The sequence below is a fragment of the Labrus mixtus genome, chromosome 18 (assembly GCF_963584025.1).
Source record: "Labrus mixtus chromosome 18, fLabMix1.1, whole genome shotgun sequence".
Lineage (NCBI taxonomy): Eukaryota > Metazoa > Chordata > Actinopteri > Labriformes > Labridae > Labrus > Labrus mixtus.
The window spans coordinates 16,205,198-16,232,505 of NC_083629.1; the positions used below are offsets into that span (position 1 = coordinate 16,205,198).

General features: G+C 39.4%; 1 protein-coding gene across 1 annotated transcript in view; it reads right to left on the reverse strand.

Moving 5' to 3' along the window:
- Positions 1–634: 634 nt before the first annotated feature.
- Positions 635–27,308, reverse strand: part of LOC132993478 (uncharacterized protein C14orf132) — a 32,590-nt gene continuing 5,916 nt past the window's right edge. Inside the window, exon 2 of the mRNA XM_061063346.1 lies at positions 635–2,891. Within this exon, the coding sequence (XP_060919329.1) occupies positions 2,655–2,891 (237 nt within the window). The 3' untranslated portion in view covers positions 635–2,654. The remainder of the gene's footprint in view (positions 2,892–27,308) is intronic.

Sequence of the window (27,308 nt, forward strand, 5' to 3'; positions counted from 1 at the left end):
ATAGCATGGTGATGTCAGCACTCAGTCAAAAGCGTGCTGTGCCTGAGTGCAATCTCATAACCTCACATTTAGATTTGACAGGTAAAAAAGTGGAGCGCATCTTATCAATAAATGTAGATACATGTATCAACTGACATAAAGTAAGTACTTTTCTTTTGTAAATATCCTGCACGTCCAGAAGTAGAAAAGACTGTTTTATATGACACACAGTCCCAGTTTAGAAAAAAAGAGTTTGAAACAGAGGGAGGAGGAGGAGGGCTGCAGGGATCCACTAAATCCAGGTGGTTTTAAAAAAAACAACTTGTGTCTGTGTCAGGATAACAAATGGGGCCATTTCAGCTTAGCATCAATCTCACCTGAGTTCTCAGCAGCGACTGTTGTTGCCTGTCAGTCGGTTCACCTCACCAGGAGCAACGCCAGGTGATTCAGGCGGAGAGAAAAGATGGAGCTAAAAACACCTTCTCGCATGATCAAGCACTGCGTACAAAAGCCTAAAAAAAAAAAAAAGTTTGTGTTTCGCCAAGAACGTGTCCAGTGAATCATTCTTCATTTGACACTCGGGTCCAGAGGAACTGAGTATGAATCCTGATGTGGACAAGTTAGCTTCTTTTGGCGATAGACACAAAACTGAATGTTCATTCATACAGAAATTTTAATAGTATATATCTTTACAAAAGGAGCATTGTGTATGTGGATTACAACATGTCTACATACAGTATTTCTACATCAACCATTTATTAAAAACAACAGGCTTGAAAAGTCCTTATTTAAACATTTGAAATGATAAGAATAGAGATAAGTGTATGTCTATTTCTCCTTACTGTAAATTGGCACAGCTGACAAAGTGAGCTACTATGGTAACTCCGTGTTTGAACATTTGCATTGTTAAAGTGTTTACAGGACAGCTCGATATATGTCCACCTAAAGCACATTGATGCTACCTTCTACATCCCATGAGAAGCAACAGAAAGTATTGAAATAAAGCTTCCTCTATAATTCTGTCTTTCCATATAGATGATCAGGTAAAGAAAGATAAGCTGACAGAAATGTAAAAACAGTATTTGCTGACCTTCAATGCATATTCAAAAAGGCTTTAACATTGTTATCAACTCTGGTACGTGTGCTGCTTTCTTAATTGAAACAGTGTAAGCAAAAGCACAAATAACATTCAAAGGCTACCAGACGCAATATGTGTGTAAATTGCCGTGTTGTGTTTTCTGTGATTTCTAATGCTCGGTATAAAGAGCATAAAACGCATCCGTGGCTGCAGGTTAATGCCTGAGTCTCAGAGTAGAAAGTCATTGCTCCCAATTAGAAGAAGGATTAGTTGCCATGGAGACGGCTGCCTCCAGATTCTACGGTAACAGAAAACCAAATGACTGAAAAGAGACATATTTAGAGGGGCAGCTCATTTAAAAGTAAGGCCTCCTTTCCCGCTCAGCATTCACAAGTATGTTCACTATTAGAGGTCCGACACATCTACCATCACATATTTGTAATATCAGGATCTTTTACACCTTCTGTTGCTGACAATATGATGTCTGAGTGACTAATACTTTACAATCTGTATTTAAAACAAACTACAAACAATAATCAGGTGCAGGAAGTAAAGTAGGCTACGTCATATGGCCTTTAAATTTGTGCTTTAATCGTATTAAGTAAGCATGTGTAGATAATATCCAAACAGAACTAAACATACCATGACATTACACTTTATTTTTCAATAACCCCAATAACAAGAAACCCTTTCATTTCAGCTGGGTGACTTAGTTTTGCATTATATCTAACAGCAAGGTCACCACCCATAGTGTATAATTGAGTAAGGATTGGATAAGCCATCTTTATTAGATTTTAAACGTGTATTTCAATGATAGTCAGTCCATAAAATTGTTTAGTAACACAATATAGAGCTTAAGGTTCAGCGCCCATACTGTGTTTCATTCACAAATGAGTCCTTAAATGAGCTCCAACATGGTGCGCCTCAGGTCTGCCTTGCATGAAAGTAATCCCAGTACTTTCTAAATGTTTTAACATTCAGCGTCTCTATTCAGCCGCATAATTAAACAGCTCTGCCCTAAATTGCTTTGAAACTATCTGGTGGAGGTTTAGGATGGCCTGGATCAACCCGAATCTTAAGCCCCATTTAGTCTCTGTTCCCATCTCTGCATTACAAGTGAGGGTGTTGTCTGAGGAGAAAACATGGAAACAAACTTAAGCTGAAAAAAAAACAAAAACAGAAAATCAAAAAAAAAAGGTTGATTTGATTCTTGCTTGCAGGCGCAGGTTTAATGTTTCTGTTTTTAACTAAAGAGCTGTTGTACACAGAGGCCTCTCCTCTAACTCCCACATGTAGCATCCAATCCATCCGATCCAGCGTTTGATGCCAACATATGCAGCCAAGTCACAGTCTCTCCCTGTGATGAAGTAGAGGTCCATATGTCATTGTCGCGTTCCACAACTTCCACACTCTAAGGGGGCCAAAAGTGATCTAAAAAGCCAGGTGAAAGGGAGAGAGAGAAAGAAAGAGAGAGAGAGAGAGAGACATAGAGCAAGTTTGCGTGGTTGTCTACAAAGCCTGGCCGTGCGCCTGGGTCCAGAAATCTGCGAAGAGCAGAACATGTAGGTGTGCATTTGTCTTTGTTTGCATCTGTTCATCAGAAAGTGCAAGCGTAGACAATCCCAACCACAACAATGTTTCCGATAGTGGCGATTATGGCAATCCACAGCCAGATGGCATCGCTGGACATGGACTGCGACTCATCCGGCTGTCCGTGTACTGACGCGGCCGAGGCGGCGGCGTTGACGCTGGCCGACGAGTTGAAGAGGGAGTGTTCGCCGCTGTAGTCGTCATTGGGTGACGAGTCCATGAAGGCTCCCGTCATGACAGGGATCTAAAAGAGAGAAAGTTCAAAGTTAATATACGTCTCGGAGATGCTTCTACTGTGAGATAACAGAATTTGTGTGTAAATGGTGAATGGACTTGAGCTTGTATAGCGCTTTTCGAGTCTTTTGACTACTTAGAGTAGTCAAAAGACTCGAATCGATTCTCCCACTGATGGCAGAGGATGCTATGTGAAGTGACCTTCAGCCAAAGCAGCGAGAGCAGCTTTGTGTTTAGCGTCTTGCCGAAGGACGCATCGGACATGTGGCTGCATGGAGCTGACATGTGGATGAAATCCCGGACCTTCAGGTTGCGAGACGACCCACTCTACACGTTGGTAGGTGTGTATAAGCACCTTGGAGGACTTAACTTTTCGAAATGTAAAACGTAGTTTAATCACTTAGGTTTAAGGAAACAAATTGTCCAGTCACTCTGACCAATCTTACACATTTGTGTTCCATTTCCTCAGTTTGTCGAGACAGTTCTTCTCAGAAAGTTCCCGAACAAGTTGCTAAAAAAAATCAACTTGCAGGGCTTCCTATATTGACTCTTTAAAAAAACAGTAGAAGAGCAAAGGGACTGAATTCTAACTTTCATCATTATGGAAATGAACAACATACACTGCTTTGCTTCAGTACAGCCTCATGGAGCCGCTGGCGTCCTGATCGTGTTTTCAATGACTGCATTTTTTAAAAGTCTTCGCTTGCTCCAAAAGGACTGCCCATTTTAGCTAGATGAAAACATACACATCATTTAAATGTCCCTGATTAGTGTGTCAAACCTTCAAGAAAAGCTTGCCATTCATGACAATCACAGCACGCCAGCCTTGTTCCTATCGGTCATGCATTAGCAAATCTGAGCGCTATAAGATACAACTGCGTCACGACATCATTAGGAAATAGTTACAAGGTTTCTCACACAGGCATGCAGGGTCCCACTTTGTCTCACACACCTCTGCGTGTGTGTGTGTGTGTGTGTGTGCATGTGTGTGTATTTAGGAAGCAGAGCTTGATTAACATGGAATGAATATTTCAGATGTGGAAAGTGAATATGATTTATTGCTTGGGACAATCAGAGGCCTGTGCAGGTTTGCCATTAGAGCAAACTGAATGCTCTTATGTGTGTGTGAGTATATTTTTCATGTGTGTGACTCCATATCCGGCTGTTTAAAAAGGAAATGCATGAGAAACCAGTATCAAGCTCGGTATGGGAGGAACGCTCTGCTGAAGATACTGAAAAAAAACAATGCTAAAAATACCTTGCAGGGATTTTGAACACTCGCACACAATGAAATTCTCTCTTGCTTGCTCATTTGCTAACCTCCCCCATATCTCTCTCATGCACACACAGGCTTGTGCCATAGATGTTAACATGCGCACACACACTTCAGGTTATCCCTTGCACCATAAAAAGACAGTATACAGAAAACTGTGCTGCTCTCCATTCATTGGCCCCTGGTGGTTAATAATGACATGACACATCCTGTGGAGCGCCTGCTGTTCACATGAGCATGATGGAGGCAGACAGGCATGCATGAAGTCCAGAAACCTTGATCTCCCTGCCCCCCACTCAGTCACAGTATCTGCTGATTCCTTCTGATGCATATACTGTATGTACTTCTAGTCAAAGTTAACATTAACAAAAAGGCGGATTCATATCAAAAAGTGATTCGCACATCACATGAGGGTGCAAGGCAAGCAAAAATAATTATTGTTTTAAAAAATGTACACACTATTTACACTGTACCAAAAACCCTTATGACTGCACAAACATTATCAAAAACAACCATTCTTATAGACATTTGAGTATTATAATAAAAGAATAACAATGAAAGGTTCAACAACCAGAGGTCACGCATAAAAACATTTTGGGGGTTAGACTCTTGCAATCTAGTGGGAACAGAAGCGCAATATGCTTATCAAAGTAAAATCATCATGGCTGCCATTTCTGACAAAACAGTCCATCACAAAACAAAAGTGAATAAGGCAAAAAAAATATAAATTTTTCACCCAATATTTACTTGGCCAATAGGTTACCCCGTGCACAGCCTATCCGTTCTGAGGTGCGCAACATGGTTCTCCTGTAGCTACAGGCAAAGCGCGTTGTTCGCTTGGTACATTGTTGGAAGAATCAGACAGTTCGCAAAGTTTAGGCATTGAGTGCTATAATTAGTTTCACACTGATACCCTAATTTGCCAAATAGTAAAATAATTTAAATTTGCCCTTACAAGGGGATCCTTTTACCCCCCATAAACAGCCTTTTGTTCAAAGATAAAACTTTGATTTTTAAATTTTCAGGCCGTACTTGTAGTTACAATCTCAGTTTTGTAAAGTGAATACCAATCTCAGATTTTTTTTTGGGTGTACTTGTTGCACAGAGAAACTCATTTGATCCCTCTCATCGTCGTACTAAAGATTTAACTTCTCTCTTTAAAAAACAACAACAATGCGATCTCTAGTCACCACGATGTTGACCTTATCTTGCATTCAAATCGGCATCTAGCTAATCTAAGGCTGAGTTGGACCATAACTAAACCTCTCAACCCTTTCTGCATTCTTTATATTTATATTTTATTTATGAGAATCTCATTGTTCACAGGAGTGAGCTGTTTGCATAAACGGGGAAGTGTACCGGATAAAATGAAGTGAATTCTGGGAATGTGCACAAAAATATGCTAAAAGTTTGAGTCTAAATATTTGATTACCGTGGTTCACTATTCTTCGGCAGAGATGGTGTACTTATGTGCACACATGTAGAGCTGTGTTTCAAAAACATTAAAGTAGAATATCATCCCATTATTCAAGGGGCTTGCTCCTCGATCCCTAGCTCCCACAACTCCCAGGTGGATCAAGCGCGAGTAGAAAAACAGCATGTGGTTAAGGACTAATGGAAAGGAAGGAAATAGAGATCTTGAGGAGGAGCATCTCAATGCATCTGAGCACTTAAATGAGCAGTGAAGGTCATCCCCTAAGCATTACTGACAGTAAACACATGCTTGTTGACATATATGGATGAGCCTTTTCAGTAATGACATCATACGTCAGACCAAAGTTTCCTGGAAACAAGACTCACCTCTGCAGCATTAACGTATACTACTGTCTAAATTTCTTCAACAAGCACATATACACAAAAACTTAGAACAAAATTAATTAAATATGCGTTTTAATTGACCTGAAACTCTCAAAGTATTGGCTCAGATTCTAATCATTAGTTGGTTTCTTGAGATTCACCCATTCGCGTTAAGCTTTGTATCATTAGAAACCTGGTAGTATTTTGAATGGTCGTGCATCCCGCCCTCATTTTCCCCTGAGACGGGAAAGCTCTGTATTTCTTGTCTGAAAAGGAGCCTCCGATGACGCAAAAATCGTAATTTTGCGTCACAAGAGTGAAAACAACTTTTCTTTACCAAATGGCTCATGATTGGTCAAAAACAATGGTTTCTTGTTTTTCCTCTGTTGTCATCGGCAGCACTGTTACAGCTAATCTCTGTTAACTCTTATTTAGCAGTGCTGCTAGCAGTCAAGCGGCTACCCCCCATTTTTGAAAAATGCAGACAATGCAGGAGTCTAAACAAAATTGCAATTCCATGACTGTCCAATAGTGTTGTAGTACTCAAGTCAGGGCTTGGACTCGAGTTCAACGTGAGTGACCATATTCCAGACTTGAGTATTTACTGCAATCGGCTTGGAAGATAGAGAGGAGGACTCAAGTTTATTTTCTGACAAAGACTGCATTATTGTTTTTTGGAAGATTTTGGTTTAAAATCCTATAATGATTTTTTCTGATTAGAGCAAGGGCTGACATGCATGTTCTCCTCACTACACGCTCACGTGGTCGCTCGTTTAGCAACAGTTGGCGATCAAGTTTAAAATTGTTAGTAATAGCATTTCTAGACACGCAGTGATCCCACAGTGGCAGAAATGAGCACTGCTTTATGTGTAGTTGAAATCCCCAGTTAAGCCAACAGGCCAGAACCTAATGTTAATAAATGAGATATATCTCCAACACAGAAGATTCCACACAGTCATTCAAGGTTCACACAGTGAAACAGCAGTCTTCTTTATGAATCCTGAGCTCTCACCAGGTCTGTGTTCAAAATCTTATTTTAGATGCTTCAAGTTCATTCAGTCCTCTCTGGAGAGTTTCCTCTGTCTGGTCCAATTATAACAGTTAAAAACAGATTTGAGTTCTGCAGCTTAAATATCCCAGGATATCAGTACACACAAGAAAACATTGCTGTAGACAGCCTTTCAGATTTAAAAAAAGTAAATAGTTGAAAACATTCATACATCAATATAACAAAACACAATTTTGGTTGAAAGTTTGCATAGCATAACATAATTTATAATAATTTAGTGACAACTTGACTGTGTTTTACAATATCACCGTGAACTCTCTGAGTTAATATCAATGTAAACTCAGAGAGGTTTTTGTATAGGTCTATCAACCCACTTTAATGGCTTAAAGGAAGTATGTGCAACTCCTTAATCCAGTAAATGTCGCCCTTTAGCCAAACATGAAACCTAAACAAACTGCTGTTTGGCTGCACCTCCGCTCTCCTCCAGTGACACACCTCCAACCCCCCTGCCCTCACGTTCGCACTAAGGAGTCAATCGCAAGCAGCGGACAAAATAGTTCTTTGCTTGAGCTACAATTGCCTGTGGCCTGTATTGTTGTGTTAGCGGACTAATGTTAGCACACTTAAGTGAGCTCGTAGCTTCACATTGAGTGTAAATTTACACGGAATGACCATGATCTAAATACACTCACGTGATATTCAAATAATCAGTGAGTGCGTTATTCTTCTTTTCTCTAGACCTTCACTAAAACAGCTTCTATAGGCAACAGGAGGAGCCGGCTGGCCATCCCACCCACGTAAACCTGATGTAAACATGGCTCCTAAAAAAAAAGGCCAGCAAGACAGTCATGACTCAGAGAGAGACATTTACTAGGATATACTTGATTTCTCCTACAGTATGTATTAAATTGTAAATTGTCACACATTCTTCCTTTAAATGCAACAGGTAAATAAATAGAGGAATACGAGTGAACAGAGCAGGATTAATAAGGGTAAATAACTGTTTCCTTCCGTGATGTGATATCATCAGGAAAGCAACGTCCCTCTTTTAACCAGAACCTGATAAATCTCCTGCCTTCTGTATTTCACACCTTCTTGGCTTTGAGAGATGCCTACAACCTGTTCAATACTCCACACCGTAAAACCTCAATCTATAGCAGACGATTCAGTGAAGTTCCTTTCACTGTATTCCACCTGCTCTGCTCTCACAGCTTTGATTTATTCGCCCCAGCTGTTCCAAGAGCTGTGCCATCTACACGGATGATCACAGTAATTGTGAAATAGAATGGGCTGTAATTGCCTCCTGTGGGATGTCTCCACCAGTAAGTGCTTCATGAAACAGCTTTAGGAACAAACAAGCAAAAACCCTGAATTGATGTCTTTGGATAGTTGGAAAACCGAAATAAAATCCTGACCACAAAGGCACACGGCCCGATGAAACAAAATTAGAGGGAACAAGTTGGTTTTCTGCAAGCTGGTCTTAAATCTTAGTCAATACTTGTGTCCTTCTGGAGAAAAATCTTCAAGGTGTACTCGAACAAACTGCATCGGAGTAAACAGGCACAGGGGCGGACCCCTGCTGGGTAAAGAATGGACTTTGAGTTTGTCATCACACGAACAATCGATGAAACCAAAACACTGTTGATTTGTTCAACTGCCTCGACCAGCTCCTCTCCATTACCACTTCACTGCTCAGATGGGTGCTATAGTGAGTGTCACACTTATCTCTTGTCCGAGGTCACACTGCGCCCATTTTCCTCGTAACTGTTGGAGTCTGTTGACATTTTCTACTGCAGAGGAATATAGCCGACCACTAATGACAACGCTTGGCATATCAGAATCAGGTATTTAACAGAGTCGTGTGGTGAAACGATATAAAAGCACCTGTATTATCCATACTGAGTATGAAGTCAGAGGAAAATAGCTGCAATGTGAGTGATGAACATCATGTCAACTTTGTTTTTTTCCAAATTCTAAAGGACTTCGTCTTGAATCACACTGATTCCGGGACATTGACGGACTTCCTTAAAGGAAGCTACAGATTACACATGAAGTGACATGTTTTCATATTTGATGTCTGTATTGGGTTTTAATATAAACAAGATACAGAGCTCTTAAAAAAGAAAGAAAGAGAGGAAGGCTTTTCAGTGACATGATTGGTCCTGTTGAGAGTTGAGTTCTCACTCCTGGCCTGGATACAAACTTTTCACAGCACCACAGAGAAGTATTAATGTCTTATAGATCGGCTGTATCTGTTTTGTTTTTTTCATCAGTGCCGTCCGGGCTCCCCTGTCGAGGGATATCAGCGCTATAGCAGAGACTTTGGGGAAATTAACTGCAGCTCATTTATATTGGAATACGTTTTTGATTCCTGAAGCAGTTTTCTGAAAAGCTCTACCCTTTTGAGTTTTTTCCACTCTCTGGACATCAACATGATTCAAAAAATTGAAATTGTTTAAATTATTCAGTTGAATATATATTCATAACACACATATTTATTTGCAGCAATATGCTCCCTGTTTCATATACTTCGTTGGAAAAGCTTCTTTTTTGCAAAGATGTTTTTGTGTCATTTTTGTCTTTATTAGATAGAACTGAAGAGAAACAGGAAACGGAAAGGAGAGAGCGATGGATGACATGCAGCAAAGGTCAGAGGCCGGATTCAAACCGAATGCCAATGCAAGGAGGGCCACAGCCTTTGTACATGGGTCGCGCAACATAACCACTAGGCCATCCATCGCCCTTTGGAAAGGACTCCAAACATTTTGTTGCCATATCAACACAGTGAGTTGTTTTCATAACATCAAATGTCATTTAAAAACAGTATTTCACTCCTTTACTCAAATACACTGCATGGTTTGAAAATTTAAGGGCAATGAATTCACTTAGGAGCTATGAAAGTATCTTCTTAAACACATCACACTAAAAAATTAATAGCCCTGATTCAAAGCAGCCACTTTGACTCATCTCAGCTCTTTATGAGAATACTGAGTTGCCCAGCTCCAGTAAGCCATAAAAGTGAAATTAAGCCAAGATACCCTGATACCAGGGACCTGTAACTGAAGCAGCATTCAGCCATCATAATGTAATCATTCACACCTGTGCTTTTCAAACTATCATATGTCAAAACCCCACTCTGAAACATGGCTGATGATGTAAGTCTTTTGTCAGCCAGCAGTGGCAGCGCACAGAGCCTCATTCACAACAGCATCAGCCAGTGAAACACACACAGATTTAATTACACACAGATGTTTCTTGACGTTCGGACGAGCTCACCGCCTCCTGCTCAATCACTTCCCTGCTGCCACAGGTGTGTCGCAGCATGTTGATTAAAACATCTCTGATTAAACGTGTAGTGTGAGGGTTTCATAACGGCTAACTGCATGACAGCACAGTTGGTAAAAAGACAGCATCGCATTTTTATAATCTGTAATAAAAATCCAGAATAATATCTAACTGAGAAATCAAGGCGTCGGAGTGATGACATAAGTCAGTTTGGTTAATTGTGGAGACATGATGACATGATGTTCAGTCTTCTGTTTGTCACCACAGTGCTTTGGTACCACAGTGGTGATTGTAAGGGACACACTGAACAAAATATCCCATATTTAATTCACGAGTGGACTTGACGTGATATAAATAACTCATTTAAAAAAAAAAAAGAATACACAACATTCAGATGGTTGATGCTTGCCTGATTTTTTTTGCCAGGTGTACATGATTATTCTTTTCCATTGAAGACTTAAATTAATAAAAACAGAAATTATTAGTCTGGGCATTATAAAAAGGAGTAGGCTAATTTCAGACAAAGCCTTACATTGTGCAATTTACCTTTAGCAGAGCTGTTTGAGCTCTGTGCTCAGCTGTACGCTGGAAGTGACCGCTAAAATTAACCAAAAATTACATCGTTCACAAAATCTATCAAAGACATTTTGTTACACCAGCTTAGATGGGTCACTTGTGACTTTCTCTGTCTTACAGGATTCATCACTTGTGAGCTAAAGTTAGCAACAGTTAGCTTGCATCTTAGCTGACCACTCCACAACATGTGTTGGAGAAACACAGATTTTTAACTTTAAACTGCTTTAAAAAGTGTTTACCAGTCTTTCTAATGTGGTCAGTCTGTTTAGGAGAGGTAGGAATCTCCTTGCAGGAATTTGTCTCCATGTAAAAAGCTTATAACAATGAACACGAAAGAATCAAAACCTGAAAACAAGCTAACACTGTCTGATACGCGAACAAGAATGCATGCAGACCCTCCTGATTCCCTGACCATTGGCTCACAATGCAAGTCGTAATGCTCATTTCTGATTACTTGCTCGGATCAGATTTTTTTTGTTCCACCGTTTATGTTACTTTTTCAATGTGAACTAACCCACATGCTGAAAAGAACAACTACAAACACGTCACGCGCAGCACATGTAAGCCCTCCTCTCGCTCCCGCGCTGCCAGTGAGTGATGTCAAAGACGCATTCATTCTGACCTGGCTTTCAGACTGCATTGCTAAAGATCCGGCCTGTATCTGATTTGAATCCACATATGAAAGTGGCCAAAATCGGATTTGAAAAGATTAGATTCCATGTGACTTGTAAAAGAAATTAGATCTGAGTCACACAGGAGCCAAAAAATCAGATTCAGATCACTTTAGCCTGCAGTGTGAACGCTCCGTCAGACCTCTGTTTCAGAGTACGTCTCACCAGCGCTCATTGTTGCTAGGCTACGAAAGTTAACTTCTGTTTCCCTCAGTAATGTCCGTGAGGTGTGTTTTAGATAGCTCTGTGTGCTTAATATTTGCTTTAATTCAAGGAAATGTCACCGAAAAACATTAAAACAATGTAAAGGAGTCATGTCATCAGCTGCAGCTCTACACCTGGAAAAAGTACTCTCAAAAAGGCGAGTCATGCTAGCGTCTCATTCACCATTGTTGTTGACAAAGCTGATGTTGTTAGTGCCGCCCTATCTTGATTCTGATTGGTCGGTGAGGGAGAAGTGACATTAATGAGCGTGACCTGGTTCCAAAAGTTTAACTGTTTTCATCTGTGAGTGCTGTGAGTGCAGCAACAAAGAACAGCTGACACCGAGGGTGTTTTTGCACTCAGGGTGCTGAGCGCTGAAAACACAGAACTTTTATATCGAAAACGAGCACTACCTGCGCAAAAAGCGCTGTCTCTGGACACAGATACTTATTCAGTGTTTTAACCACTTGAGATCACCTGGACTGTTTGTTTTTGAGAGGAGGAGACCTCTGTAAATGACTTAGCTACCAGTAAAAACCTTGGGACCACTAAAGGGTCATCTTGAGACTAATATTGTAAAGTTTATAGTCTGCCATGCTGTTGCTCCTGCACCACTCTATACACAATGACACTGCTGAAAACAAAGTTCAGAAATGTGGCTCACAAAAATGGAGTTGACTCAGGGTCCTTTGGTTACACACACCTCAAATTTCCCCAAGGGCCTTTAACAAATGAAGTGGGCTACTGAGAAGGTGTCCTGTATAACCTACTTCTTGCTCATGTTTGGACACCCCCAGTTCAAGGAAATAAATTAAATGGGATACGAGTGTCGAGGATTAGGTGCTATCATGTAAGTCTGTGGTCTGCAAAAAAAAAAGCCAATCCCTTCTATCAGCCACTTAGTACAAAACAATACATTAGGTCTGAACCTTGCCATGCTCTAACATATTGACCTTGTCCTGCCATTAATCTTCAGTGAGATTTCCAGAGGTTTTCAGTAGGCTTGTTCACCCGCACAGAAGTGGTGACACCTCTAGTTTCAAAGCCTGGCTCCTGCTGGTCAGATTTACAGCTGTGCTCTTATCGATTTTACCCGCCTCTGGAGCCCAGCAGCATTTTTTAATAAATCTCAGATCTCAGCAGAACAAGTGAAGCACAAAGTGATCCTCGCTTGACACCCTGGTCAGTCTGTCAGTGCAGTGGAAAATGTGCAGCACAGGAGAGATTTTCTTTTATTATATCATGAATGAATGGATCACCTTCATGGTTCCTTTCTTGCTAGTGTATTTGAAATACACTAAAACCTAAATATAATTTTCTATGTATGCTATCTGCATTTAGAGCCAATCAGTTCTGTTAAACAAGTGCAGGGAGGACTGCATTTTCATGTCTGGAACTGTGTGTCACTGATGTTGCTTGAGCTTAAAACTCAAGATGAAAGTAAACATCTATGAAACATTAAAATCCGCAAACAAAGAGGGATTTCTCAGTCCTGCCAAAAATAAAAATAAAAAGTGAGATGGAGACAAGATATTAAAGTGATGCAAAATAAAAAAATAGACGAAAGAGAAGACACAGTTGCTACTGTCTGCGAGTGAAATCCTAAAAAAAAACTACCTAGCCATTGCAACTGTCAGCACATTTAGAATAAAGATGGAGAGACATCAAAGACAGAGGAGGAGGAATAAGTGGAGCAGGAAAATTAAAAGACTGAAGATTTTATCTGTAATCTTCCAGATGATGCTCTGACTCCAAAGCATTTTCTCCCCCAAAACGGGTTTAAAAAAAGATCAAATCTATTTAATTGTCTGTGTGATAATTGGGATGTACAAGTCCTAAGGTTTAAGATTAGACAGCAGAAATTCTATTTACACTCTATTCATTCATCATCAGCACAGCAAAACTTCAACCTCAAAATTCTATTATTTCCATTAACTGTGTCCAAACTTCTCAGTGCTGAGCTCTAACCTTTTTTTTTTTTTTTAGTTTAGATAAGTTTAAAATATCAAGTAAATGTGTTATATTCGAGTGTTCAGGCTGAAGCAGATGGGTAAATGTCTTGGTTTCAGTAGCCAAAATGGCTTTGGCACCCAGGGTTGAAAACAGGGCTACAGTTGAAAGTGTGAAAATAGACTGTGGTCAGCACTAAACCTTCACGTGGGAGAATTCTCCCCTCGGGGGGCTTCTACTTGAACTTACCAACCGGAAGACTGTTTGTGTCATGTGTGACACCAGTAGTCAAGGTCATTTCATTTTAGCCTTCTTTAAAAAAACAAGTTACCAAGTTGTATTGCTTCCAAAATCAATGCAAACTGTATCTGATACTTAAGCTCAATGTTGATAGTTGAAGAGCTGCAGTGTGATGGTTCCACCGGGGTCCAAATAGACTGTTATTTCTTTCCTTAAAGTTCATATATTCAACAAGTTTAAATAAGTCTCAGAGGTCCTCAAAACATGTTGCTTGCCAAAATCCAATCCTGTATTTGAGCATGTTTATTAACCCCTCTATTTCAGCCCTGCTCAGTTTCTGTGTCTGTAGCTTTAAATGCAAATGAGCTGTGTTCGACCACGCCCCTCTGGAAGGGCTTGGGTAGTAGCTTCTTGCACCACACCCTGTTGTTTACTGTGAGAAGGCAGATTTAAAGGACAAAACAAACACCTAGCTGTGGGAGTGTCACCCACCTGGGGGAGGGGTAACTGCCCTTTGTGATGTCACAAAGGGAAAATCGCCTCACGGCCCGCTTGAGCACTCATTTTCTGAAAAGTGGAGCAGGCAAAAGAAGGAGAGGCTGGCCATTTCTCAAAATTGGGGGTTTTGTAGACAGGGAAGGGACAAATTTAAGTGTTGGACAATCATGTTAAAGTGTATTTTTCATAATATGTGAACTTTAAGGTCAGCTAGTAAAAAATACAGGCACGTACAATGACATCAATTTAGTAGCACTTTTCCAGAGTGCTTGTTGGGGACAATCATTTTGGCTCTTCACCAGAAGGTTAGTAATTAAATGTACATAAGTGAGTTTGCTTTTATGGCTTTATTTGAGGGAGAAACTGCAGTGTAGAAAACTGGCAGTTTGCTTTATTTTCAAAATGCTTCATTTACAATGCTTAATTCCTGAACTAAAATATGTATTATTTTAATTTTGCTGTTTTTAATTAAATCAATGAACCTTTCACACCTTTATTTTGGTAAAAATCCCGGCTGACTGGTCCCGTGAATAATTCACAGGACAGATATTTTAAATATGCACATACTGGATGATTATGTGCAGCATGGGTTTTCATGGTGCACATAATCAGATAATCAGATATTTCTTGCCGCATGTGCAATGCAGCACCCCTTCAGAATCTCAATGCACAGCTTGGCTCATGTATTTTACATTGTGAGCATTTTCACTTAAAACACACCCGGCAGAGTCACGTGTTAGGCTTTTCATGATGAGCGACACTGGCAGCTGCTAGCTATGACGGGCCCCCGTGGAAGACTGAAGACTTTGCTCCCACTTGTGCCAAGAAAAACATAGTCATGTAAGCCTATGATGAAATGTTGTATCAGACAACGTTCTGAGTTACAAATGAATCCTGACCGTCTTCATTCATTACAAAGACTTTACTTTGCATGTCAATTCTTATTCAATTTATTGTTAGCTTGCAGCTCGTTGAGTGGTTATATATAAAATACTCACATGATTTACTCCTTGACTAAACATTCCTAATGCAGAATACAGGTTTTCAATAAGTGTGCAGGTGTTTGTAAAACTTTCCATTTATTTTCTTGCTGAAAATGGATCTATAGTACATCTATCTTACCATAAAGATGCATTTTGATGCATTTAAATGAATGAGGTTCGACTTGTTAAATCCAAATCTTCTTTTGTAGCAGAAAATGTTAAAATCTTACATAACAGTTTAATCAGGCATATTTTTTCAATAGCAGACGATTGGTTACGTAAAGGTGTAGTATATAAGAGGAGCTGTTCACTAGTTTTAGAAACCAAATAAGCTGCCTTGGTGAAAGTCAAACATTACCAATGCTCTCTATGTAACTGGTGCCAACGTCAGCTGCCCCCTTCGGCTCCATCCATGCCTGCTACGTCTCTGTGCAATACTGAGAAATCTCCAGCGAAGACGTGGAAGCACTTAATTGAATCTCCACTCATGTAAGACTCGGTTCAGAGCGAGGAGCAGCAGGGGTGGCCCTGCTTTGCTCCCACTCTAATTACAGAAAAGGCAGAAGCACCTCATTCCACTTTGATATCTGAAGCATAAAGCAGACAGCATTGAAAAACAAGGAATAAAACGTCTTTTACAACTATCTTATACGTAAGGAGTGTCTTTTTCTCAGAGTCGCAGTAGCTCAGTCATTCACTGTGGCTCTCTGGGTTCATGTGTACACATCCTTTAGATTACTGCCATTTGTGAATAACCATTAGTCGAGATAATCATCTTGACAAATTGGGATGTTGTTCTAATCGCCCTCATGGTGAGCCACTCTGGAGATAAGAACCCTCTCGTTTTTGTTCCACAATTGACAAAATCTCTTGTTTTTGCTACTAACTAACAGGACAAGAGAACATTTTAAAGAGTTAAAAAAAAATTCAATTCATCGCCTATAATACAGGAAAAATAAATACATTTCAAGGACCAATATGAAAGATATCTACTGAATTAAATCATAAAATGACCTTACTATATCATCACTTTTAGGAAAAGTGCAGGCTTTTCTGACAACAATGCAGCAGCCAGTATGTCCTCCTTCTAAGTTTCGATTCCAGTCAGGAATGGACTGCATTTTTTCAAGGTAGACGGTTTTAAGGCACCACCACACGGCCATTGTGGAAGCCGCTAGGTTTGCCAGGCAAACCAACAGGTGTTGCAGCGATGGAAGCGGGCAAGCAAACTGGTTCAGATAGAAGTGATTCTACCCGACCTATAAAGCATTTTTCTAATAAGCTCCACGACCGCAAACGTGGTAAAACTAGGATCAATATTGGAGATGCTTCTGAAAAATGGAGAGACGTTAGAACACAGGAAGGTTTCAAATTGATGCAGAGCTGGCTAAACACTGAAGCTGCACGACAACCTGCGTGCACAATGACTCCAGGGAGTAGACAGGGGGGAGGCAGCTCTCGCCAATGTTTTCAAATTTGGACCTTCAGTACCCATTTTCAATGCTACATGTCCGAGTTACATATTGCTCCTTCTGGCATCAAAAGCAAGTTTCAGCATAGATAATGTCTCTTTTAATGGACTGATTTGCTGCTTCATCTAAAGATATAAAAGACAAATGTATATTAAACAGAACTTCATTTTGCAAACATGTATTCTAGCATCTCAATGCACTTCCTTTGGTTTGGTATTTGTATAGAAAAAGCAACTGTTTGAAATATTACAAAGCTCTAATTATGTACATGAAGTTACGTAGATTTTACAAAACAGAAGTGTTTCTGTGATAAGATCATTGCACCACCTCCTCAAATTCATCTCAAAACATCGTCACTCACTTAGCACCCTACAAGTCAAAAACTAGATCTGTGCTCCCTTTCCAACCACAACCAAGCCCGTGGGTGTATATCCTTCATTCCTGGATCACTCCCTCTTCTCTTCTCCCTCCCTCCACTCTGACCTTGTTATTGCTGGTCTCAAATCTTTCTCCCTCCTCTGCTCCCCAAGGCTACAATGACCTCAGAAAGGCAGAGTCACCCCTCATCTTATGTAGGCTGAGAAGTCTTCTCCTCTCGAGATATACCACCACATGTCACACTCCTTTCTAAATGATATCTATCATATCTATTCACATCCCTTTTTAGCTCTCACTAGCTGTAAATGTTTAGACAATGGTAACACTGTCTAAAGAGTTTTACTACAGTGATTAAACTACTATAAATCCATCTCTGTCACAATATCTTTATCATCCTCTCCTTCTTAAAATTGGAACTTGATATCCCTGCATGATGCCCTCAGTGTTCTGTAAGATTCATTTCTGTATTGCACAGTTACAGTGATGTCTAAGACCCCTGTATCATGTTATATTTATAGCTGTTGGCAGATTCTCTTATTCATGACAACTTACACTGTAGTGCAGTGTCAGACTCTTCTGGGAAATGCGACGGATTGGCAGAGGGAGTTGTTCAGATACGGCAGCCATATGTAGGGATTTTCTCTCACTTGCACATACAGTAATAGCAAATTTATTTATAAAGCACATTTCATTACAACTAACTCAATGTGCTTTACGTTGAAGTTATAGTATACAACAACACCGCACTTTATAACGACTCCCCTTTATTGCACTTTATAACGACTCCCCTTTATTGCACTTTATAACGACTATCCTTTATTGCACTTTATAACGACTCCCCTTTATTGCACTTTATAACGACTCCCCTTTATTGCACTTTATAACGACTCCCCTTTATTGCACTTTATAACGACTCCCCTTTAAGTAAGGACAGAAGACATTTAAACTTTTAAACTTTAGCCTGAGTTGCATATATCATATATCAAACTGTATTGTGGGCTCATGTTTTTTTTTTGTATGGGTGGGATATGTATGTATATATGTGTTGTGTTGTGTGTTTGTATGTATGCTGGCTGCTGGAACACCTAACAACAAAAATCCACAGTCATGAATAAGATACAGAAGTCAAATCAATAAAATCATACACACCTCAGAGCAGAAATCAATAACCACACAAGTGATGACATTCTGTATACACACACACACACACACACACACACACACACACACACACACACACACACAGTAACTATTCGTATGCTTGGGAGAAAAGAAAGGTTTTGGGTTAAGCTTTAAAAGTAGAGGCAGTAGCGATGAACTTCAGGTCAGCAGGAGTTTTGATCCAGAGAGAAGGACCGCAGTAACTAAAGGCCCCCTCTCCAGACTTAAGTCTAATTCTGAGTTCAGCTAAAAGACCTCTATCAGATGACCTGAGGGGCCGGGTCGAGTTGAAGTCTGTGAGCAGGACAGAAGTGTCCTGCAGGAGCTGAACCATTGAGAGCTTTATGGACTTACAAAAGGATTTTAAAAGTGATTCTGTATTCTACAGGGAGCCAATGGGAGTGTTTTGAGGACCGGAGTGAAATGTTGAAATACGTGTTAAGACTCTGGCTGCTGAATTTTGAACAAGTTGAAGTCTTCCTACAGATTGACAGCCCGGCATACAGATAATTTCAGTAATCTAACCTGGTCGAGATGAATGCATGGACTAATATTCTGTGTCAATTTTGGATATAAATGATCAGCGTTTTGATATGTTCTTTAAAGGTCACATATTATAATCCTTTAAATAAATTTAAATAAGTCTCAGAGCTCACCAATCAAGCTAAAAATCAACTTTGATCATGTATTTTATCATGCCTATAAATGCCTCTATTTCAGCCCTGCTCAGAACTAGCTTTTTCTGTGCGTATAGAATGAGCATTTACAATCCTTACAGATACAGCGTGACACTTTTTAATGAAGAGAAAATATAACTTTGATTCAAACATTGAGAAAACCTTCAATATCATACTTTTGTTCTCTTAGAGGAGTAACTTTAAGAATCAGCAAAATATTTTAGCGCACTTCTCTATATTCTGTTTCAGTCCCATGTGTGTGGCACATGTCCCCAGAATAGCACACCGTTGCTATGTTATTAATAAAAAATCACACTTCTAATCAGCCAAACAGCGGTCTCTTTTGTTGTGCGCAGCTTCTGTAGCAACCCTCAGCTCTGCAGGAACACTCTGAACCAGTCTCCTGTCAAATATAAATTAAGTATAATACGTTTCTATTCCTGAGAGCCTTTGCTCCCTACATTGTTTTTTCTTTCTCTATTTTTTACATACAAAAGCACCCGAACAATTATCCGCCCCTTGTTCTGTTCCTCTCATGTGTAATTGCCTTCTTGCGGCCGTCTCTAACTGTCTATAAGAAACATGATTAATTGTCCCCCGTGTTACTGTAGAATTTAAAAATTGCAATATTAAAGCTGTGTCCCATTTTCATACTAATACCAAGCAGGTTTTTTAAAATCTATATCTGTTCACACTGGGGAAGAGACACATTTAGCTCTAAAGTCTGTAGTCTATATGCATACTAAACTTAGCTTTATTTCTGCACGCTGAAAACAAATCTACAAATCATTTTGTCTTGATAAGAATTGTCTGAAAGAAAACACACGGGTGCTTAAGAACTGTTGAATTGGTCACAAATAGGAGGGGAAAAAAATCATTATCTGAATGAACAGACATGAAAGATTAATATCCAGTTGTATAGAAGTGTAATAAATTTGACTTGGCTTTGTTAAACATTGTTCTTATTGATCTGCTATACGTCTGTGAATGAAGGCTTAAACAGAGTCCCATTTATGTGTTCACATGCCCGGCCAATAAAGATGAGTATACTAGAACCTACAGTTGTAAACCATGATCATAGACGAGGCTTCAAATATGGACATTTTAATGACGAAGTTAAAAGTTATACAAAAAGGAGGCTTTGCACACGCTTACATGCCACAAGCAGCACGAAAAAACCTCTTTACAGTGAACACAGTATCCCGGTTGTTACACTCTATTAAGCCCTGAGTACACTTGCATTTAAATATGCGTATGCGAGCGCATGACATCAGCTTTGCATATCCTGCGGTGGTTTGGGGCGTTGGCTGTCCACTTCCTCAGAAATTAACACTACGCGAGAACTGATGCAATAATGGTGGAAAGTTTAGAAGAAAAGTTAACAGATCGAGTCCGCAGCTACCCGCACTATGATGTGTCATTGTCGTAGCATAGCATCCAAAATGCGTGCTAAAATAGCTAAATCTCTACTTTGGTGTTTTAAGCTGTGTGATTTATATGGTGCTCCCTCTAGAGGAATCCTCCAGTAGCACACATTGTATGAAGGCAAGTATGTGAACATTGATGCTCACGACGCAGCAGGTTGTCAACGCATATGCGAGGTTCAAAAGCAAGTATATTTGAACCCTTCATCCTAGTGTGCAATAAGGTCACAATCTCTCTTTGACCTTTCTGGGATAAAATGTCATCTTTTCATGATTAATGTTGTTAGACGTTAGCGTGAAACTTTGTCTAAATTGACAAAATAATTGTTGCACATGAGGCTCAGCTTGACCTTTTACTACACTATTCTGCACAGTACCATTCGAAGTGTTTGTGCCTGATGTATAAAAAAAAACAAAGTCCGACCAGGAAACCCTGAGATTGTATTAATCCATCCATCCATCCATCTATTATCCATACCACTTTTTCAGGTACAGGGTCGTTGGGGGCCTGGAGACGATCCCAGCTGTCACTGGGCGAAAGGCGGGGTTACACCCTGAATATTTTACCAGTCACTCACAGTGCTGAAAGATTGTGTTACTGTATTATATAAAGAAATGATGTGATAGTAAAGTTCATGAGACTGCAAACAAATGACAAACAATTAAGGAACATGAAACATATTGCCCCCCTAAGGCTGCCGACTGTGTGGAGGCCTAATAACTAAAATATGCTGAGGCTAACAACATGTTAGTACAAAGAGGTCTAATGTCTTTGTCAAAGTCATAACAAATGCTAATGTTTCAATAGAGGCTTAATTGCCATCAGCATGACAACATGACTGCTGTAAAATGAATTTAGCATGTTCCTGCCTCCCCTGGTCTTACTGCTGCAGGTTGGCATCAGCATTTATGAATGGATACTGTACGTATTTTCCCTATGGGACGAGGGGGTCGGTGGGGCTGTTATGAATTTGTCACGCAAGTTCCATGTTGGCCTAGTTACAGTGTTGTCAGATACAGTAACAGTTGAGCTGTTCTCCCTGACTACTCATGCCCCAAGCATTGAATTAATATGACTTTAACTGTATGTGTGTGTCAATGTGTTCATGTCAGTGTGATGTCAATGTGGTTTCAGGCATCAGGGAGACAAGTTTGTTTAAGGGTTAGGGTTATGCCTGTTAAAATATGTGTTTATAGCATGGTGGGGAAAAAAACAGTATGAGGAGCAAAGTTATTCTACCTCAGCTGATTCAAACTGTTTATTAGTAATTGGAGCAATAAACAATGAAATTGCTTCTAAATGATACAAAAAGCATTTCAATGTTTTTGTTCTTGTCACACACAGCAGCAACAACCTGGTGAGCATTGTGTATTGCTTTACAGAGAAGCTGTAATCCCAACTGCATGTAGTGTTTTTGTCTGCATGACAGGCTGCTGTATTGCACTACAGGTTGCAACATACTTCTTCATTAATATTATATGAACGCTTACAGGGCACTATATTCAAGTGTTGATGTAATTTTAAAAATTTAAATAAAAATGTACATAAATCCAAAACTTTCTTATTTTTCCACATATCTTGTAATTTTCGGTGACATGTCAATGTTACTGCAGTAGACCGATGCTTTCTTGCTAAAAGCATTTCTATATTTTTGAAGATAATGTGAAGTGAAGCTACTTTTCAATTTCAAATTATCAGTAGATATCGCCCTTGAGCACCAGCATAAAACCGAAACAAACTGCTGTTTGGCGACACCTCCGCTATTCTGGAACGCACCATAATGAAGCATCATTGAGAGCAAGTGGCAGACAAAATAGTCCTTTGCTCAAGCTGCAATTGCAGTGGCCTGCATTGTTGTGTTAGCACGCTAATGTTAGCACACTTTGGTTAACTCATAGCTTCATATTGCACATAAATTGACGCAGAATGACCGTGATCAAAAGACACTTTTGACATCCAAATAAGCAGAGAGTAGGCTACGCTATTCTTCTTTTCTCTAGTCCTTGACTAAAACAGCTTTATGAGCAAGGACGCCCCATCCATGAACATGATACACACACGGCCCGACAACAATAGACAGTAATGACTCAGAGAGATATTTACATCGGATATACTTGATTTCTGCTATATTTATGTGAAGAATGTCACACATTCTTCCTTTAAATTGATTTACATTTTTCAATATTAATTTTAATTTGCAAAAACCATAGACAGTCCACACGAGTAGGTTTTGATAAAAATGAAAACAATAGTATTGTTTTTTTTCCATTTCTAATCAAAAAACACATACAAACACTATGCAGGAAATGACACTGCTATTGAAGAATTATGTTTTCATCTCAAGGTACCTTGAACATTTTTTAGTCCCCTCTAGACGTCAATAGATTCAGCTTCTCCTTTGGCCCTCGGGGTGTAACAGCAAAACAAAACCTTAATGAATGAGTGACCATGGTTCTACATGGACCTCTGAGATTGCTGAATAAGAGCTACAAAATCAAAGTGTTCAGCTCAAACACATCACAGCAACTGTTAAGAACAGCTTGACGTTCAAGCTGTGAATTGATTCACAACTCCTTGTAAGCGTGTTTAAAAATTCAACATTTAAAGAAAAATCTAAGCTTGTGTACTTCTCCACCACTCATGCATACCAGTGGGCATTCCAAATGATTTCCATAAGTAATACAACTGACTGTAAGTGCCTGATTCATCATACAGGCATTAAAGTTGCATGCATTTGGACTGAGAAGGTACCAGTCAGATTTGCTTTATATGAGACATCATGGGAGCTGTGGAGCATTAACCTGAGCTTTGCAAAGCCTGTATGACAAAAATAGTTTTAATAAATCTGAGGATGTCAAATATCAGCATCTGGTTGCAGAAAACAGCTGCAACATGCATTGTAGCACAGAGGTAGGGTGTCATTTCGCTTTTGAGGAGTTCATCAACAGGGAAATTGAAACCAGTCCATTTGTGGCCTATATTATCTGATGCACAAGACACAACTCACTCACGCCCATCATGGTGATAGCCATGGTAGTTATGTTTCATGTATGTATTTATGTCATTGTGCTGTTTTTATGGATGTATTGACTACCTCTGTTGCAAACAAAATTGCCCCTCGGGGACAATAAAGATTTTCCAAAAATGGGCTATGGGAATAAAATACAGTTATTGAGTTCTTATGGAAAGCATGTTGCATTATCTAGGATAATGACATAGTGTAAATGATTCTTTAGCTGAGGTCACAGACTGAGGCTGGCACTTCAACCTTAAGTCCTGCCTTGGACTCCCAAGTAAAGATTTTTCTCCTGAGGCAACAGAGTTTTTGAGAGGAAGTGAAGGTACATGATGTGCAATCGGCTTCTTTGCAGATTGAACAAGACATGGCTGTGTCCGGTAAGAGAATGGAAAAAGGCACGTTGGATCATTTTGCTTTTAGTTTCAGAGCAGGTTCCTTTGAAATACCCCAAGGTCAGAGTCAAAGAGTGAGACCCAGTTTCAGTACAGGTGTCTTTGAACAAACTCAAGGTAAGACTCAAAAGACTCAATGGAACAGGGGAGATTAAAAGCATGTTTTCCTTAAGGTATTATTAAAAAAGAAATTAAACTCAATTGGGCTTTTGAAGCCAAAAAATAGGCGAGAACCAACATTTAGGAGAGGTTACATCCTAAATTCTATTGCCCCCTTTTAACCTCTTTTAAAGGTGTAATTTATTGATATGGCACCCAGCGATGAAAGCATTTTTATTGACATCTTTTGGCAAAATAGAAGCTCTGCTGCAAAATAAAACGCATTCAACGTTTTATTGCATAATGTTAAACATGCTAATGTTTCCGTAATGCGTAATGGTCCTAATACATGAATGCAGCTTTGGTGATGTTTAAATACAATAATAATGAATCTCTGCTTCCTTCTTTATAGTGTGTAATCAGCTGCTGCCATTTAGCATTTTGGCAGCTTTCACTAAAGCAAGGCAGCCACCCACTGTTAAATTCTCATAATTTATTCTAATGCTTCGTTTCTATCAAAGGAACTCGTCATGAGCTGAATTTGAATTGTATTGGTGCTTAATAGCAAAAAATGTCAGCAAGGAGGTTTTACTATTTCAACATAAGCAGGCTGAGGCCAGATGGCATCAAAGGTCCACCCCACATCATAGCTCATTTTTATTTCGGAAAAATGTCAAAACAAGGAATAAAGCTTCTTTGAAATGATCTCAGGATGGGTGAGGAATCGATTATTTATGTTGGACTACATAATTCATACCTGCTGAATATCAGAGACTGTTATATAGGAAGCATCATGCAGTTAGGGGAGTAAGTTCTATCAGGGAACGATGTTATTACTTCATACTTGGTTGTCACAGTCCATTAAGTCTCCCTTTATTCTCCCCAGGACTTCTTTCAATATGCAATCACTCATCTCAGGTACAGAACAGCTGGGACATGTTTGTGCCTGTAGTGCAAACATGATTTAGGATAACATAGCATGGAGACACTGGGAATATATGCACAGGAAACATTCATTTCATCAATCTCTGTATTCTGACAACTGCTGTGCTCTTCAACCAGTCGATGATTGTTTGGTTAGCATTTTTTGTACAGCCCGTGTTACAATGACAATAATCCCAGATAAAGCTCTAAATATTAACGTTACCTTTCCGGGTATGGGTCTTTGATTTCAGACAGATACAGACATTTGAGGACCCTTTTACCAGGCATCAACTTTTAAATATTCAAGCTGAAATAATGCCTTGCAGATATAGTCAGCTATAGACAATTAAGTATTCAACATTAGTTAGTTGAAAACATCCTCTACTTTTGACCCTTTAATGTTTTCAGCTGACTCATTTGGAAACAACAATCATGTTTAAAAAATGTCTCAATAATGCACTGGTATTGTATTGTGCTAACTACACTGAGCTAAATCTAACAGGTCCAAACCAAAATGTTAACATCCACCTTTCCATTTTCACACATGAAGTTTACACTTTAAACATTACAAGATACAAATGTTTTATGAGGATGACTTTGTTATATTAAGCTAAATCAGATAATATGATTTGATGGCTGGTATGACTGCTCCAAAATCCAACAAAAGATCAAGCTGCTGTTAGCCTATGTTAGCTTACACTCTGATAGCATTTGAAGAATAGATGACATGGTCAAAGATTTAGCTTAAAATGTCAAATACTGCAATAAACTGGAGCATCAGGTATCAGCGAGTACAGTACCAGTCGCTACATCGATTCAATACTGTTATTTATTAGCACTCAGGACCTGCTTCTAATACTCCGTAGCTTACATTTCAATAAATTTACTTTTTTTTTCTTACCGCTAAAAGCTGTTTTACACTACATGTCACAACCCATTCACACCACACTTGCACACATATAGCGGTGGCTTCTACATAAAATGCCCAACTGTCCATCAGTACTTTTCCATTCACACGCATTATGCTGCTGGCATAGCAGGGCGAGTAATTTGGGGTTCAGTGTCTTGCCCAAGGAAATCACTTGGCTGGATGTGACTGGGGATCGATCCCACAACCTTCAGGTCAAGAGTTGACCCACAACCCCACAAACAGTCTTTAACTCCTCAAACACTTCAAGGAAATGTGCTGAAATATACCTGACAAAGGCAGAGTCACCTGCTTTTCATCTATTTAAAGTATTGATCATTCATGTCTATACAGCTCCCTGCAATTGGTTTAAGGTTAATGTTATTTTCACACTCTGTTTACGACACTGCAGGGTCTTTAAAAGTGGAAAAAGACTGAAAATTGTGGGCTTCTGCAAGTTTGCACTATCTCGAGACTACAGCTTTAATATGAAACCAATTGCTGAAAAAGCAGACAAAAGACCAGAGGGGAAATGAATTCCTAGAGATGAAAAGCCTGGTGTGCCATTATTACACTTTTTAAATAAGCCTCCATTATAAAGACCAGGAGATTTATTTTTTTTAAAGGAACAATCTGGGAGTGAAGATCCCACAGTGGATACATGATTATGTAATTTAATTAAAGGGATTAGAAAGAACAAAGTCCCACAGTCTGAGAATAAAGTAACTATTTTAAACTGGGATTCAGTTGTACAATCATGTGATTTAAATAAAATGTTGTAATATTTTGATGGACTCATTAAGAAAAGAAAATGAAACATCTAAGGGCACTAAAATATGACAAAAAAGCTCCATCTCTCCTATGTATTGACAATGATATCAGTCAACTAGGGAAGAAGAGGGTCCTTACTTAAAAAAAAAAGAAATCACTCTCCACAAAGTTATGCATAGATAATTTTTTTATTTGAAGATCTCCAAAATAAAGTTCAATCCATCATCATCATTTGTTTAAGTGTTATCTCCAGATGCTTTACAAAAGAGCAAGTCAAGGACCACAATCATTGTTAATAAAAATGGGATAGGGGGGATGGGACAAGATTGGGTTGTCAGCAAACTGAGAAAAGCAACTGTCTATTTTACAAAGTTAATCATATGTTGTTTTCACATATGCACTCCGGATAATATCTAGATATTTACAGGAGGACTTCACCGGAGATTCTCCCGAACTAGCCGTTCACATATGCTCCTCACAGCGGGGGGCTATCCCTGTCAGAGGGGAGGGGGATTGGAGGATTTCCCGATGTTAGATGTGACGTAAATAAACAACGCAGTAGCGGCCGAAGCAACAGAGTCCGCTACACACTGTTATAATGAGAATATTTGCCTTTATATCAATGCTATGTGTAATCCAATGGAATGACAACATCCACAAAAGAGAGGAGAACAACATACTGATGAACAGAAAACATAATGCAGCCGTTTAATTAC